Source organism: Sapajus apella, unplaced genomic scaffold (genome assembly GCF_009761245.1).
Source record: "Sapajus apella isolate SASKATOON/1434 unplaced genomic scaffold, GSC_monkey_1.0 scaffold4, whole genome shotgun sequence".
In the NCBI taxonomy this organism is placed as follows: Eukaryota; Metazoa; Chordata; class Mammalia; order Primates; family Cebidae; genus Sapajus; species Sapajus apella.
The window spans coordinates 24281432-24299263 of NW_022436944.1; the positions used below are offsets into that span (position 1 = coordinate 24281432).

At 34.8% G+C, this 17832-nt stretch overlaps 1 protein-coding gene and 1 non-coding gene across 5 annotated transcripts in view; both read right to left on the reverse strand.

The window, feature by feature from the left end:
• Positions 1–17832, reverse strand: part of TRPC1 (transient receptor potential cation channel subfamily C member 1) — a 77509-nt gene that overhangs the window by 24215 nt on the left and 35462 nt on the right. For all 4 annotated transcript variants that reach the window (XM_032264240.1, XM_032264248.1, XM_032264270.1 and 1 more), the window contains 2 exons: positions 5987–6118; positions 2599–2794 (listed from right to left, as the gene is read on the reverse strand). In XM_032264240.1, coding sequence (XP_032120131.1) covers positions 2599–2794; positions 5987–6118 — 328 coding nt within the window. The remainder of the gene's footprint in view (positions 1–2598; positions 2795–5986; positions 6119–17832) is intronic.
• LOC116544951 lies at positions 4011–4142 on the reverse strand. Its single transcript, XR_004266114.1, has one exon. It is a non-coding gene; the product is annotated as a small nucleolar RNA SNORA42/SNORA80 family (small nucleolar RNA).

The window sequence follows — 17832 nt, forward strand, 5'->3', positions numbered from 1 at the left end:
GGAAGAAAAATTCTACAAAGTTCCAAATAAGCAAAACTTGAATATTCTTCACAGCAAGTACTATGTTGACTCCACATGAATGAAATGATGTGTAGGCACTGTATTAGGTGTTAATTGAAAGAGACTTTAAAGTATATGGGAAAGTGTGTATATGTTATATGCAAAGATTTATTTTTGGCAATAAAGTCTTACTTCATTCTTTACTCTTATGCTCAGATTCCAATGTTCTTGAGAAATCTTAATTTGTCCCTCAAGGTGGAATGCCTGAGAGAGAAATAGCTTTTCCTCTCACCAAAAGGATGTTTAGTGACATCCCAAATTTAGTAGTTTCACTTTTCCTCCAAGTAGCAAAGCAATCTCAGGTCTGATTACTGTCCTTGCTATCCTTGCTATTAAATTTTAAACAATTTAAAATTATTTAGTTAATTATCTCAAATATCTATATAATGATAATTTAATCAACAGTAATGTTAAATATGTATTTGGAACAAAAAGTTTAACTAGAAATGTTCTATTGCAGTGAAATATGGATACACAGTCTTCTTATCATCAAAAGGTGGGGAAGGGGGAGGTCAAAATTTCCTGCTCTTGAATTCAACAGCCTTGTGATTGATTTAACTAGTAGATTCTAACAGAAGTGATGCTATGAGACTTCTGAAGGTAGGTCCTAAAAGGCAATGCATCTTCTACTTTGTTCACTGGAACACCCACTCTTTGAGCCAGGTACTGCCATGTAAAAAGCCACCCTGAGGCCACCATGCTGTCAGGAAGCCCAGGCTACATATAGAGGTCACATGTATGTACCCCAGTCAGCCTGCAGAGGCTTCTCAGTCCACACCCTCAAAGTCTGCCCATGACTCTCCATGGTTCCTGTTGTGAGTTCTGAGGAGCCCCACCTTCTGTGGACTCATCCATCTGAGCAACCAGCTCACTCAGAGCTCCCTGTCCTTGAGTCCTCAGCTGCTGTTCTTACACCAGACATGTGAGTGGAGAAGCCTCCATCTGATTATAACCCTGTCATTTATCTCCAGCTGAGTTCCCAGACATGGAGAAGCAGAGACAAATCATGATTGCCATGCCCTTTCCTAATTCCTGACCTGAGAATTCAAGAGCATAATAAAATGATTATGAAATTATTATAAAATAACTATGACCACTAGGTACAGGGTAGTTTGCTATTCAAGATTGATAACCTAGACAAAGCTTACCAACTATTTAAGAAAATATTTTCCCCATTGATCATATTTAGAAATCTAGTTTTAAAAACTACATTTTCACTCATTTTCAAAATCACAAATGATCTTCCTGTCAACTAACAAATATTACTATTACTTCTTGTTTTCTTTTCTTTCATCTGCTTTAGAATGGTACATTTGGTTCTATTTTGACTCCACTCTGTGAGTCCTTCAGTGATATAGATATCATTAGAAAATTGCCTCTTAGATTTTTTTTTTTCCTAACCAGGATAAGTTTAGTTCTTTATACCTTTCTTTGAGGTTTTTTTAAAAAATCACTTTAATTGACTTTATACCTTATAATCCCTTTTTTCTATCCTTTTCTAGTATTTCATGTCCATTTTAGGTTGTGGAACATAGAAGTAAATATGTTAACCAATAAACATCCTCCATCAATTCCTCCATCAATTTCCCAATAGCTTTTTGAGGGTCAAATTTTTAACCAAGATAAGAAAAAATTCTGCCCGTAGCACCAAAGGTCCTGTATCTTGCCTTTTGTCATTATGTATTTCAGGCCTCATTTCTGTAACAGTAAAAATTTGATAAGCAAGTTTTATTTAAATATCTATGTTAATAATGAAAATAATGAGTCTTAGAAGTTATACCTTATAGGTACCATTTACCAATATCCCACCCATACTATCAATTAGATATTATTAGCTACATATGAATATCACTGTTTAGTTAATTACATCAAAAATGAAATTTAAAATGCATATCTTCCTAAGTTCCTAGATCATGTGTATATGTATGCATGGGGAGTAGAAATGGGCATTTCTCTTAATAAAAAGGGATGATGCCAGAAAAGTCAGATTCAACATAGTTATCATACCATGTACCTCTCCACTTTTGAGTTTCACAATGAATTATAAATAAGAAGAATCAGGAAATATAATATCTAACACTTTATTTTTAAATAGAAATCACTATTACTATAGAAGGGGTTATTTATAACCAGATCAATAAAAACGAACCTGCTACAGACAAAACACAAGATGGAAACTTCATTATAAAGTTTGTTTCTGCTACAAAGAATCTTACCTATGTGGCAACTATTTAACAAAAACATTAAATCAACATCCATGTTATAATTATAATCAATGTTACTAAAAATAATAGAAACTACCATTTATAGCATACTTGCCTAGTGCTAATACTCACTGTGCTAAACCCTTTAAGTATATATTCTTAAATAATTATTAAAACAAAAGCCCAAACAGATTCAATAACCATCCCAAGACCCACAATTTTTAGGAAGCAGAACCAGGATCTCAACCCAGATGAGATGCTCCAAAGCCTTTGCTCTGAGCCACTAGACTACTGTAGAGAAAATAATTTACATATATTACGGAAAGCCTCATACCTCTTTTTGGTTATATTTGATAGCAAGTTTTAGACGACTTAAATTCATTCTTTCTTCTAATAATCCCCGTTTGTCAAGAGGCTCATCACTAGATGTATGGTTTAGAATAACTTCCAATTCACGGGAATTCCGGGCCTGTGCAAGTAAATCCTTAGCAAACATTTTACATTGCCGGGCCAGCTCCTCATAATCATTCCTACAAAATGCAGCATTCTGTTATCAGAAATGTTATTTCCATCTTCCAATTAAGCTGTATTCACTAAAAATGTTTTTACTCAGCAATATTTTAATTCTGACAGTATTACACAAAATCTGAAGTCATTTTCTGTGGATAATCAAAGGAAACTACTAGTGCACAAATTTTCCACAGCTTTGGGGAAAACCATAACACAATTGTGTTCCCTGTGTTCATACTAATAATCTTAGATGAGTACAGTGTTCATTTATATATACCAACGTTTTCCTAAAAATTCTAATAATATTTGTCAACCAGTTCTTCACTTAACTCATTTTCCCTTATTCTCTGTAAGCTTGGCTTAAACTTCCTTTTATTATCTTACCTTAACAACAGACATAATATCTTAATGCTATCAATCAATATTATCATAAAATTTTTAACTAGATCTTTTTCAATAATAGTCTAGTCTATAATATGTTTATGTTACTTCTAATATTAAAATAGCATTTTTAAAGTGCTAATTTGAATGTTCAAATTAGAAAGGAACATATTAAAATGCACCTAATAAAAAACTTTCTTTCAGAATCTTGGATCTTAGGGTTGAATTGCTTATTAACGGCAGGCCTAAACTAAATTATGAGAAATGAAGAAGTTTTAGTATATAATTCTTTTAAAAGTATCAATTACAGCTGGGCGTGGTGGCTCACGTCTGTAATTTCAGCACTTTGGGAGGCCAAGGTGGGTGAATCGCCTGAGGTCAGAAGTTCAAGACTGGCCTGGCTAACATGGCAAAACCCTGTCTCTACTAAAAAACAATAAATTAGCCAGGCGTGGTGGCAGGTGCCTGTAATCCCAGCTACTTGGGAGGCTGAGGCAGGGAGAACTGCTTGAACCCAGGAGGCAGAGGTTGCAGTGACTGAGATGGCGCCACTACACTCCAGTCTGGAAAACAGAGCAAGACTCCATCTCAAAAAAAAAAAAAAAAAAAAAAAAAATACATTAACTATATGTCTAAGCTTAATAATAATTTAAGAATAAAGTCAGAAATAAATAATTATGAGTCCCTGATGTTGGGCTTCAGAAAATTATGTTTTTATTCAGTTGTTTTCCCAAACAGAAAGGAACGGGAAACAGAAAGATTTCCCACTGGTTAGTCTTTCTATGTAATGGGGTTTTCCATGAACTGGCTAAATAAAAATATAACTTAAAGGATAAAAACTTCTTCTTTTTTTTCCACTGTGCAACCCACTTCAGCGCCAGCAGGCTACAGGCACAGAGGCCAGGCAGTGGTTTGGGGACACAGTTTGCTCTGGCATGGATTACTATGACAGGCCCAGGGGGACGGGAAGAATAAAAACTTCTTTGCCATAATTTCTCTCATTAATTCTCTGGACTTTCTATGTAGTCAAAACTACCTGAGAATAAGTAATTGGATTTATTTAACAAATTAGGCACTCCCTGCTTCTTTATTTAGGAATCTAACTGGCAGATGGGAATGTTTATCAAAAGTATATATTATTACAAATATATTCCGTTTTTGGATAAACATTTGATGGACTATGAGACTCGAAAGTGAAATTAATACATTTTATTAATCTAATTTGCTTTATTTCTAATAGATTACTAAAAACAAGTAAGTGGCTGTACAGTTTAGATGGAAATAGAGAGAACCACAAGCAAGAAGTCCCATATTCTAGTTATAACTTTGCTCCTACTTTCAGTTTTAACTCTGTTCCTAATTGGATGCTGCTATTAGTAAAAATCTAGCATTTATAAATCTCTTCCCCTGTCTATAAAACACTGGATTGAAGTAAATGGGTTCTATGATCACTTCCAAATCTAACTTCATTATTTTATGATTATATAATCATAGCAGTTGCTTCAAATCATGTTTGAAAGGAATAAATTTTATTTTATATGATAACTCAGAACTCATATTATGAGGTTACAATAGGAAGTTCTTCATATTTAAACAGAATAATTTAACAGCCTCATGTACTAATAAAGCTAAAAGTAGCAACAAGTTACATTTGAACCACGTTTTGTGTGTTCATCAAAGTACATACTTTATGTCATATCAAGTTTAAACAAAATTTAAATTATCCAAGTTAAAAGACAGTAGTTCCAAACTTGAAAACATAAGGAGGTCTCTTTCTAGTTTCTGGAACTCAGGCCTATGAAGCACACATTAAGTACTGCTGTTAAAGCTAAAGAAAACTCAAGTTTCTTATTGCCCTTCCAGTAAGTAGAAGTTTGAACTTTCCCAATTTTGTCAAGTCAGTGAAAGAGTGCCACACAAGACATGGGGCTCTAACAGCAGCTGAATAGGAAAGAAAAGGTAGGAAGAGTTATAGGTCCCCAGTAGAAACTTTGCAACAGGCACTAGTAAAAAATTATAATCAATTCCTCCTTTTTCAGAGGGCAACGAGGGATGCTTTTCTGTAAAGGAAAATCTCAAGGCTTTCTCTCAACTCTACTATTAATAAAAGTAGTTTTCTAAGAACTTTTTTTTAAATGTTTACATTAGTACTTTCATAAGCTGCTATTCCAAAGCCTTTTTTTTTTTTTTTTCAACTTACTCCCCTAAAGGAAAATAATAGGAGTGTTTCTTTGGGATGCCAAATGCCAAAATTACACTTAATCTTCATTTCAGAAGAAAACTCAGACTGGGTGTTTATCCCTCTTAATTAGTTGTACTTTATTTTTATGTTTACATTTATTACATATATATTTCTCTTATCAGAAAATCGGAGCAAACAGTGAAAAGGGATGTCTGTGTGGAATGTACTTGACTTAAAGAAAGCATTCCATATGCTTTTGAAAGATCTGAAAGATCATTACCCAAGGATGATTACACAATCTGAGAATGAGGAGACGTGTGAGAGAGAGCAACTACAAATAAGTTTGATCTCGCTTTAGGCTGTAACTCCTATGCTCTGCAATGCCTTTGGTTAGGTTGAAAAGTAGGGAAGAGATTAAGGGTGGTTAAAGGGTGGCAGAGGGCAGAGGTGGAAGGAATGACGTAAACAGCACCAGAGTCTGTTCCTTTGAGGGAGAGCAGGGTCTGTTGTCAACTAAGTGGTAACAAGATGCAGTCTTCTTGGATCAAATGTAAATACATACAAATTATTATTTGGGTAATGAAGAAACTGAAGTGGAAGATCTGAAACAAAAGACATTATATAATTTATGATTTGCATTCACTCCCACCTGAATTCCACCTCCACAAGACTTAGTTCTTTTAAATCAGCACTAAGTTCAAATGCTCTCAGAATTGGATCCTCCTCTGTTAACATTATTAGAGCTGGACTGGCCAAACATCGATATATATCAAGACGAAACCTGTGATAAAATTGGATTCCATAATGTAAAATAAACTTATACACATATAATTAGTATTTTAATCTATAATTTTCAAAAGTATAGTATACTTATTATAAAATTAAAAGAAAGAAAAACTACAGATATATTTATTACAAGTTAACTTCCATAAAAAAACTTAAATATTTTGAGATATAAATATTGAAAACCTTGCTATCCACTGCTTTTTAGAAAATTTTACTATCTCTTTTCAGACATTCAAAATGCCCTTGTTTAATCTAGCTTGATTAAATTAGTATTTCTGGACCAACTTTTTTTTTTTTAAGAGACAGGGTCTCGCCCTGTCAGAGTGCAGTGGAGTGATCACAGCTTGCTGCAGCCTGGAACACCTGGGCCAAGGAATCCTCCCACTTCAGCCTTGCAATTACAGGTGCATGCCACTACACCAGGCTAATTTTTAAGCTTTTTATAGAGACAGGATCTTGCTATGTTGCCCAGGCTAGTCTCAAACTCCTGGCCTCAAGTAATCCTCCCACCTTGGCCTCCCAAAGTGCTGGGATTACAGGTGCAAGCCACCGTGCCTGGTTTGAACCTAACATAATTTTAAATAAAATATACGAATAACATAAATTTTTAATATGATGTGGATTTGATGACTAATAAATTTTTTCTTTCTCAGTAATAAAAATACTTTTTTTTTTTTTTGAGTTGGAGTCTTGGTCTTGCTCTGTCACCAGGCTAAAGTGCAATGGTGCAATCTTGGCTCACTGCAACCTCCAACTCCCTGGTTCAAGTGATTCTCCTGTCTCAGCCTCCAGAGTAGCTGGGATTACAGGCACGCACCACCATGCCCAGCTAATTTTTGTATTTTTAGAAGAGATGAGGTTTCACCATGTTGGCCAGGATGGTCTCAATCTCCTGACCTCATGATCTACTCACCTCAGCTTCCCAAAGTGCTGGGATTACAGGTGTAAGCCACCACACCCAGCCCATAAAAATACTTTAATATGCTCAAAATATATAATACATTGTTCATTCATCCAGGTTATGAGTTTCAAAGATGTTTCAAATCTTAAGAGTGAAATCATTTACTTATGCACAATCCCTAGCTAATGGGAAAACACTCCATTTGCCATCTATAAATTAATAGTCATATTTCCATACCTAAAGAGAAAACAAACCAGAAAAATTTTACTATAGTTCTTCATTTATAAATATATAAATATAATTCTTAATTTTCACATTTAGTAGATAATATATAATGCATATTTTTCTTTTACTATAAATACATGCTTATTATAAAACATAAAGTAAGCAGTTTGGAAAATGATACTCCAGAATCCTCATCCTCCCATCACCTCCAAACTGCAATCCTCAAAACTAGTCATTTTACAGAGAACTGTGCATATCCTTCCTGATATTTTCTATTCACATAATAACATAATCAGACATAATATATATAAAGGAACAGCTTGCTTTTTAAAAAATGTAACATATCATGAACGTCTTCCTATGTTACCACATACAGATCCATCTCATACAACTGGACAGAGGTCTATAAGCTCTCCATCAATAAACAATTGGGTTGCTTCTAAATTTTTTCTGCTATAAAAAAAACACAGCAATGGATATTCTTTAGTTTGCATATCTTTTATGCACTTTGAATTTCTAGGGAATATGGCAGTTGTATTTTAAATTCTGATAGATGTTTCCAAAGCAATAAAAACAAGCAGAGCTCATTTTCTCTAACAGCTTAATTAATACTGGGTATTACCAACTCTTTCAATCTAATAGAAAACAGAATTTTATAAGCGGTTTAAAATAAATTTCTTTAGATGCCTGAGCATCTTTTCATCTTTAATATTCATTTATACTGCCTGTTCATATTCTTTGGCCCATTTTAATGATTATTTATCTTTCTTTTAGTCAATTTATAATATCTCTGCATATCAAAAAATTAGCCCATTGTCAAATCAAAAGTGATTCAAATACTTTTCTTTTTTTTTTAAGTCAGACTCTCACTCAGTTACCCAGGCTGGAACACAGAGGCACAATCTCTGCTCACTGCAACCTCCAGTAGCTGGGATATTAGGTGCATGCCACCACATCCAGCTAATTTTTGTACTTTTAGTAGAGACTGGGTTTCACCATGTTGCCCAAGCTGGTCTTAAACTCCTGGACTCAAGTGATCCACCCACACTGGCCTCCCAAAGTGGTGAGATTACAGGGGATTTAAATACTTTTAATCTAGTTTGTTGTTTATCTTTCTACTTTGTTTGTAATAAAATTTTCTATGTGGACATTCCAAATCTTCATTTAAACAAATTTATTGATATATTCCTTATTTAGCTTATAGGTTTAATGTCTTACTTAGATACAAAAGTAATCCCGTATAATGCATTAAGAAAGCCAAATTCATGAAATTCAGTTATGATCTAGTTATTCAATTAATAAGCATATTAAGTAAGGATTTCTGAAGAGATATTTGCCTATACTATAATATCAAAAAACTGAGACAAAAATATGTAATTATGCAACTTATCCTTCTGTTTCCAACAATATGTCTACATCAATTAATTTTATCACACAGTTTCAAAAATAGACTTTTGTATTATCCTACTTTATCGTGTCTCAAGATATAGTAAGGATTAATCACAAAAGGCACAGGAAGAGTAACTTCCAATAATAGTGGAAAGAAGAGGTTGGTAACTGTTTGTATCAGACTTATAATGAAACACCATTATGTGGAAAGCATTTCTGACAAATAATGAAACCACTTCCTTCATAAGATCTATCAATTTTGGTACTCACAACACCATTAAAATAATAGTATGAAAAGATCAATAATTCCCCTCCACAAAAAAATACATAAAACTGAACAAAATTATCCAAAAAGACTAACCATTTCAGCCCACTGGAAACTGTTTATTGAGAATTGTTGATTGTTAAAAAATTGCCAGCGCTGGACGGGCACGGCGGTTCACGCCTGTAATCCAGCACTTTGGGAGGCCGAGGCAGGTGGATCACGAAGTCAAGAGATCGAGACCATTCTAATCAACATGGTGAAACCCCCTCTCTACTAAAAAATGCAAAAATTAGCCGGGCGTGGTGGTGCACGCTTGTAGTCCCAGCTACTCCGGAAGCTGAGGCGGAAGAATCACTTGAACTGTGAGGCAGAGGTCGCAGTGAACCGAAGGTTGCAGTGAGCCCGAGGATGCAGTGAAGGGGAGGTTGCAGTGAGCCACAGGGAGGTTGCAGTGAGCCGGAGGGAAGTTGCAGTGAGCCAAGATTGCCTCACTGCACTCCGGCCTAGTGTCAGAGGGTGACTGTCTCAAAAACAAACAAACAAAAGCCTGCCAGTACTTCAGGCAAGAATGGCCTTGCCTAACTGCCTCCATCACCTCTGCCCCCGTTCAGTCAATGAGGTTTCTAGTTTTGTCAGCCTGTAACTGGTGTACTTGTAGTTTTATGCCAGGGTGCCAAAATCAATTTAATGGGAGGCAAAAGCCTATAGCTCCACTGGCTGAAAGTGATGGACTTGGTGGAAACGGACAGAGAAAACCTGCGGTTTTGTAAGACTGAGGTTGCAAACCAAGTTGAAGCAAGCAGTGGATCAACCAGAAACTTAACAGGGAGAACTTAGAAATGAGAAAGCCATAAATGGATTCACATAAGGTCTCCACAAATTCCTTTCTTAACTAGAAAATTAGTTATGTGTGGGGAACATCAGACAGTTGGCAAAGTGAAAAGACCAAAGAAAAAAAGAAAATTAATAAATGCCCACAACTTCAAATGCATTCCCCAACTAACCCACAGATTGATCAGCAGACAGTAGAAACTTTATGGGCTCAAGGTGCATTAGTACATGGGCTCAAGGTGCATTAGTACAACCTCAGCCCAAGTCTTTGACCAAGGTATGTAGACACTGAAAGAGTACTTAGGAATCAAAGCTAAACAATAAAAATGAGAATAAAACACAAACAAAGCAGACATCAATAAATGTACACTACAAGGAGACAAATTCTGTAGGCTAGGCAAGTAATGTAAAAAACAACAAAACTTAGGAAAAAAGTATGCAGAGTTGCTACAATACATACGAAATTGTTTTCAAACAAAGAAATACTAGATATTTAAGGAAAAGCTCCCTCCCTGAGAAGCAACATTAGAGGTTTATCACTATGGGGTGAGGGGATAGACTTCATTAAAATAATCCAATCCATAACTAAAAAAATAAGTAACAATAACAAGCCCCAGGAAAGGGGGTGGGTGGGGAACAGCACACAGAATTGCTACCATATTATCTAGAATGCCCAGTTTCCAACAAAAAAATTAAGGGACATGCAAAGAAATGGAAAAGTATGATCCATACTCCCAGAAAACAACAACAAAATGCCTGTAGAGTGACCAGATGTCAGATGGAAATCCATGACCCATGCCCCAGGAAAGAAAAATCTGCCTGCAGAGTAACCAGATGTCAGATTTAAAAGAAAAAGATTTCAAACTAGCCATTATAAATATGCTCTCAGTACTAAAAGGACAGCATGATTGTGGAAGTAAGCACGGTAAGAGGACAACGCCACATCAAATGGAGAATGTCCATAAATGGAGAAATAATGAAAAAGAATACAATGGAAATTATGGAATTAAAAAATACAATGACTGAAATTAGAAATTCACTAGAGAGGCTTGCTATGGGTTGAACTGTATCCCTCCAAGTTTCATATGCTGAAGTTCTGTCCACCATTACATCAAAATATAACTATTTGGAAATGGAGTCCTTAAAAAGGAAATTAAAACACAATGAGAACATCAAGGTGGGTCTAAATCTAATATGACTAGTGTCTTTCCAAAAGAGGAAAATTTGGAGACAGGCATGCAAACGGGGAGAATGCCATGTGAAAATGAAGAAGCTATCTACAAGCAAAGGAGAGAGGCCTAGAACAGCTCCTTCCTTCACAATCCTCATAAGAAATCAACCTTGGCAATATCTTCATTGCTGACTTCTAGGTTTCAAAACTGTAAAGCAAAACAAAATTTGTTTGTTTTTTATTGAGATGGAATCACACTCTGCTGCCCTGGCTGGAGTAAAGCGGCACGATCTCAGCTTGCTGAGCCTCTGCCTCCAGGGTTCAAGCGATTCTCCTGCCTCAGCTGCCTGAGTAGCTGGGACTAAGGTGTGTGCCACCACACCCAGCTAATCTTTTTGTATTTTTAGTTTCACCATGTTGGCCAGGCTGGTCTCAAACTCCTGAGCTCAAGTGATCCTCCCACCTTGGCCTCCCGAAGTGCTGGGATTACAAGTGCTAGCCGCTGTGCCCAGCCACAAAATTTGTTTTTCATGCTACTTTAGAGTATCTCATTATGGCAGCCCTAGAAAACCCAGGGCTCAACAGTAGCTGTGAACTGGCAGAAGAAAGAATTAGCAAACTTGAAGATATATTGATACAGATTATGAAAGCTAAAGAACAAAGAGAAGAAATAACGAAGAAAAATGAGCAGAGCCTAAGAGAGATGCAGAACACCATTAAGCATAAAACATACTCATAATGGAAGTACCATGAGAAGAAAAGAAAAAGGAGAAGAAAAATATTCAAAAAAATAATAGCTAACAACTTCCCAAATTTCACGAAAAACAACCAACATATCCAGGAAGCTCAAAAAACTCCAAGTACGATAAATGCAAAGAGAACCACAAACAGAAACATCATAATAAAAGTGCAGAAAGTCAAAGACAAAATCTTGGATGCAACAAGAGAAAAATAACAGGTGACATAAAAGGGAATCTGAATATTAACAGCTGACTTCTCAGTAGAAACGGATGCCAGAAAGCAGTGAGATAACATATTCAAAGTACTCAAAAAAATTTTTTAATTGTTAATGATAAATCCTAAATCCAACAAAGTGAATGTTCAAAAATAAAGGAATAATAAAAACTTTACTAGCAAAACAAAAACTGACAGAATACATTGCTACCAGAACTGCCTTACAATAAATACAAAAGCACATTCGTCAGGCTGAAAGCAAGTGATTCCAGATAGAAATTCTAATGCACACAAACAAGCAACACAGTAAATGTAATTATGTAACTATAAGATAAATCATATGTTTTTTCCCTTTAAACTCATGTATTTTATTCAAATTTCCATATAGAGCATTAATACAAAAGGAATTATAAATCTATATTTTTTTCTTCTTTTGTATCTTAACTGATTTAAAAAGCAATTATATAGAATATTTATAGACTAAAAAGTAATGTTTGGCCTATAACATATAGAAATATAACATATTTCTATTTACATTTGGTGTAAATATTTTCCAATAACAGCATATAGTAGGTAGGTGCAGCCAAAGTTGTAATGAGCTAAGGAAATGACTAGAGATGGTAAAGTAATAACAATGTTTTCTTGGGTTAGTAGTATTAATAGATACAATACATATAACAAAAATATCATTATGAGAAAGGAAAGAAAATACAAACGTATTGAAGTAACATTTTTATATGTTATTGGTATTAAGCTAGTATAAATCTGAAGCTGCTAGGCACAGTGGTTTATGCCTATAATCCTAGCATTTTGGGAGGCCAGCAGGTGAACTGCTCAAGTCCAGGAGTTGAAGACCAGCCTGGGCAACATGGCAAAAGCCCATCTATACCAAAAAAAAAAAAAAAAAAAAATCTGACACTGACTTTGACAAGTTATAATGTATATGGTAAGCCCTAGAGAAACCAGTTTAAAAAAAAAAAAAAAAAAAAACTCAAACAGTGTTAATAAAAATGCTCCATGACATAGTGGTCATGCAAATGACACATGGATATCCAAATGCTACATGGATATTTGTTCTCTCCAAACCTCATGTTGAAATTTGATCCTCAATGTTGGAGGTGGGGCCTTGTTTGAGATGTTTGGGTCATGGAGGTGGCTCCCTCATGATCAGCTTGGTGCCATCCTTGTAGTAATAAGTGAGTTCTTCCTGTATTCATTCTCACAAGATCTGCTTTTTAAAAAGAGCCTGGCACCTCCTTCTCTCTCTCTTGCTCCTTTTTTCTTGCTATGTGACATGCTTGTTCTCCCTTAGCCTTCTGCTATGTTTGGAGGCTTCCTAAGGTCCTCAACAGAAGTAGATGCTGGCACTATGCTTCTTGTACAACCTGCAGAACAATGAGCCAAATAAACCTCTTTTCTTTGTAAACTATCTAGCCTCAGGTATTCCTTTATAACAATGCAAATAGTCTAATAAATCACATTAGGAAATGTACTTAATGCAAAAGAAAGCACTAATGAAGAAAGAGATGAACAAAAAAGACATGAAACACCTAACAAACAAAAAGCAGACACAGAAAACAAGAAGTAAAATGGAAAGCATAAATCCAACAATCAGTAACATTAAATATGAACAGCTTAATCCAATCAAAAGGCAGAGGCTGTCAAAATATATTTTTTAAAAATCCAAGTATATGTTGTTTATAGAAGGCAGGCTTTAGATTCAAGGACAAAAAATTGATTAAAATTAAGAGCTAGAAAAAGGTGTATAATGCAAACAGCAACAACAGAAAAATTTTAGTGGCTACAGTAATATCAGACTTTAAACAAAAAAAAAGTTACTAGAGATCAAGAGGGATACTTTATAAGGATAATAGAGTTAATCCATCAGGAAGATATAGCATGTATATGGTTGGGTGTAGTGACTCACGCCTGTAATCCAGCAATTTGGGAGGCTGAGGCAGGCAGATCACTTGAGGTCAGGCGTTCAAGACCAGCCTGGCCAACACAGTGAAACCCCATCTCTACTAAAAATACAAAAATTAGCCAGATGTGGTGGTGCATGCCTGTAGTCCCAGTAGCTTGGGAGGCTCAGGCAAAAGAATCACTTGAACCCAGGAGACAGGGGTTACAATGAGCCGAGATTGCACTGCTGCACTCCAGTCTGGGTGACAGAGTGAGACTCTGTCTCAAAAAAAAAAAAAAAAAAAAAAGGAACATACAACATCTATAAACATATATACAACTAACAATAGCACCAAAATACATGAAGCAAAAACAGACAGAAATGGAGAAACAACGTGAACAATAACAGTTGGAGACTTTAATATCCCACCTTCAATAACGGAGAGAACAATGAAGCAAAAGATCAACAAGGAAATAGAGGGCTTAAACAACATTATAAATGAACTAGATGTAACAGACATCTACAAAACACTATCAAACAAGGGCAGATTATATACTCTTCTCAAGTATACGTAAAACATTCTCTTAAAAGACCCCATCTCAAAAATAAAAAAGTTTTAAAAATAGAAAGAAGATCTCAAATCAGTAACTCAACCTACCTTAAAATAGTGGCAGAAAGAGTAAAAGGTATGAGGGTTTTTTATAAGGTGATTAAAATGTTCCAAAATTGACTGTGGTGATAATTTCATATATCTATAGACATATGAAAAACCACTAAATTATATACTTTAAATGGGTGAATTGTATGGTATGTGAATTCTATCTCAATAATGCTCAAAAAGTAAAGATGAAATAAAAATTTTTCCAGATATAATTTTCAAGTAGTAGGCTTGCCATACTGAGAGTGCTAAAGCTGAAAGGGAAGGGTAATTGGAATCCACAAGAAAAAATGAAGAGGAGCAGAAATAGTAATCATGTGGATAAACACCAGAGACTATATATGTGAATATTTTTTTCATTGCCTTTCTAAGAACATAAGATTGTTTAAAGGAATAATTATAATATGGAATTACTGTGTTTATAACATATTTAGTTGTAATATATGTGAAAATAATAGCACAAAAAAGATAGGCAGCAAAGTTGTTATATATTTTAAGTCAATATCAACTTGAAATAGATTGCAATACACTAAAGATATATACTGTGAACTCTAAAATAAAAAAATTCTCAAATATCTAAAAAACACACAGAGGAAATAAAAAGGTATAATATTTTAATACAAAACAGCAAAGGAGGAACAGAGGAACAACAACAAAAAGACATGAGAAATATAGAAAGCAAATGGCAAAATAAAAATCATAAATCTGTCATACCAAAAATTACATTACATGTGAATGAACTAAACATTTCAATCAAAAGGCAAGATGTTAAAGTAGATAAAAAGCAAGATCTAATAGTACACTGTCCAAAAAAGACTATTTAAGAAAAACAAACATACTGAAAATAAAGGGTTGGAAAACGTGCCATGTAATCAGTAACCATGGGAGAGGTAGAATGGATAAATTAATAGTAGAAGGAATACATAGCAATTATAAATGTATATCACCTAGCAACAGAGCCTGAAAATATACATAGCAAAAACTGACATAGAAAGAGGTAACAGAGCAAATGTAGTTAGAAATTTTAATACTGTTTTCCAAGAAATTGATAGAAAACTAGATAGAAAACCAGGAGGGATATGTAATATTTAAACACTATGAAACAATATGACCAAACTGAAATTTATAGAACATTTCCCTAAACAGCAGAATGCACATTATTTCAAGAGTATATAGAACATTTCCATGTTAGATCACATGCTGAGCCATGGACCTACTCTTAATACATTAAAAAGCCATAAAATCATACAAAGTACATTCTCCAAATTAAGCAATAGCTTCTTGGCTATGACACCAAAAGTGCAAATGACCAAAAGAAGAAAAAAGATCAACTGGAATCCATCAAAATTTAGAACTTTTATTTTCAAAGGATACCATCAGGAAAGAAAAAAAAACACACACACACACGATTCATCAATAAAAAAATCAGATAACCAATTAAAAACTGGGAAAGCAATCTGAACAGACATATATCTACTAAAGATAAGCAACCAAAAGATGTCATTTATATGAAGCATCCAGAACAGGTACATTACTAGGGACAGCAAGTAAATTTAGTGGTTGCCACTGGCTGGGAGAGGTATTGCTAATGAACATCGGGTTTCTTTTTGAAGTGATGCACAACTTTGTGAATATTCTAACAGCTGAAATGTACACTTATGATATATAAATGATATCTCAATAAAGATATCATTAAAAATAAGTATAATCTCTAACCACAACAGAATTAAAGTAAAAATCACCAGAAGAAGAAATCTAGGAAATTCTCTAATTTGTGAAAGTAAAACAGCACATTTTAAAATACTCCATGGGTCATGAGAATGAGAAGACAACTCACAGACTAGGAGAAAATATTTCAAAAAACATACTGGAAAAAGGACTGTTTAAATATTTTTAAGACTCAACCCATAAGAAAGCAAGCCAATTTAAAAATGGGAAAGATCTAAATAGATCTTTTTAAGTTAGCTATGAACAGTAAAAATAAAATTAAGAAAATAATACATGTACAATAGTATCAAAAAGTATAAAATACTTAGGAATGAGTTGTAAAAATAAAGAAGCACAAGACCTGTACACTAAAGACTACAAAATATTGCTGAGAGAAATTAAGTAAAACCTATTAAATGGAGAGACATACTATGTTTAATACTTGGATAATTCAATATTTTTAAGATGGCATTTCTCCCTAAAAGATTCAAGACAATCTCTCTCAAAATCTAAGCAGATGTTTTTGTAAAAATTGACAAATGATTTTCAACTTTATTTGGAAATTTAAAGGACACAGAATATATGAAATTTTCAAGAAAAAGATTTTAAAATGGAGTACTTACAGCATGTATTAGGGTTCTCTAGAGGGACAGAACTAATGGAATAGATATATATACACTCCTAAATAATATATAAAGGGGAGTTTATTAACTATTAACTCACACAAGCACAAGGTCCCACAATAGGCCATCTGCAGGCTGAAGAGCAAGAAGAGCCAGTCTGAGTTCCAAAACTGAAGAACTTGGAGTCCAATGTTCAAGGGCATCCAGCATGGGAAAAAGATGTAGACTGGGACCAGGAGCAGTGGCTCACACCTGTAATCCCAGCACTTTGGGAGGCCAAGATGGCTCAATCACCTGAGGTCAGGAGTTTGAGACCAGCCTGGCCATCATTGCAAAACCCCATCTCTACTAAAAATACAAAAATTAGCCAGGGGTGGTGGTGCATGCCTAGAGTCCCATCTACTCAGGAGGCTGAGGAAGGAGGCTGGCTTGAACCCAGGATGTGGAGGTTGCAGTGAACTGAGATTGCAGCACTGTACTCCAGCCTAGGTGATAGAGTGAGACTCTGTGTCAGAAAAAAAAAAAAAAAAAAAAAAAAAAGATGTAGGCTGGGAGGCTAGGCCGGTCACTCTTCACATTTTTCTGCCTGCTTATATTCTAGCAATGCTGGCAGCTGATTAGATTGTGCCTACCCAGATTAAGGGTAGGTCTGCCTTTCCCGGTCCACTGACTCAAATGTTAATCTCCTTTGGAAATACTCTCACAGACATACCCAGGATCAATACTTTGTATCCTTCAATCCAAACAAGTTGACACTCAGTATTAACAATTACACAGTACATGATTTTAAAACTTACTATAAAGCTATAGTAATCAGTACAGAGTTATATTGGTATAAATATAGACATATAAGCATTCCTTTTTCTCCATAACCTTGCCAGCATCTCTGTTATTTTTTCACTTTTTAACAGACATTCTGACTGGTATGAATGGTATTTCATTGTAGTTTTGATTTGCATTTCCCTAATGATTGGTGATATTGTCTTTTTTTATATGCCTGTTGCCACATGCATTTCTTCTTTTGAAAAGTGTCTGTTCATGTCCTTTGCCCACTTTTTAATGGGGTTATTTAAGTTCCTTAT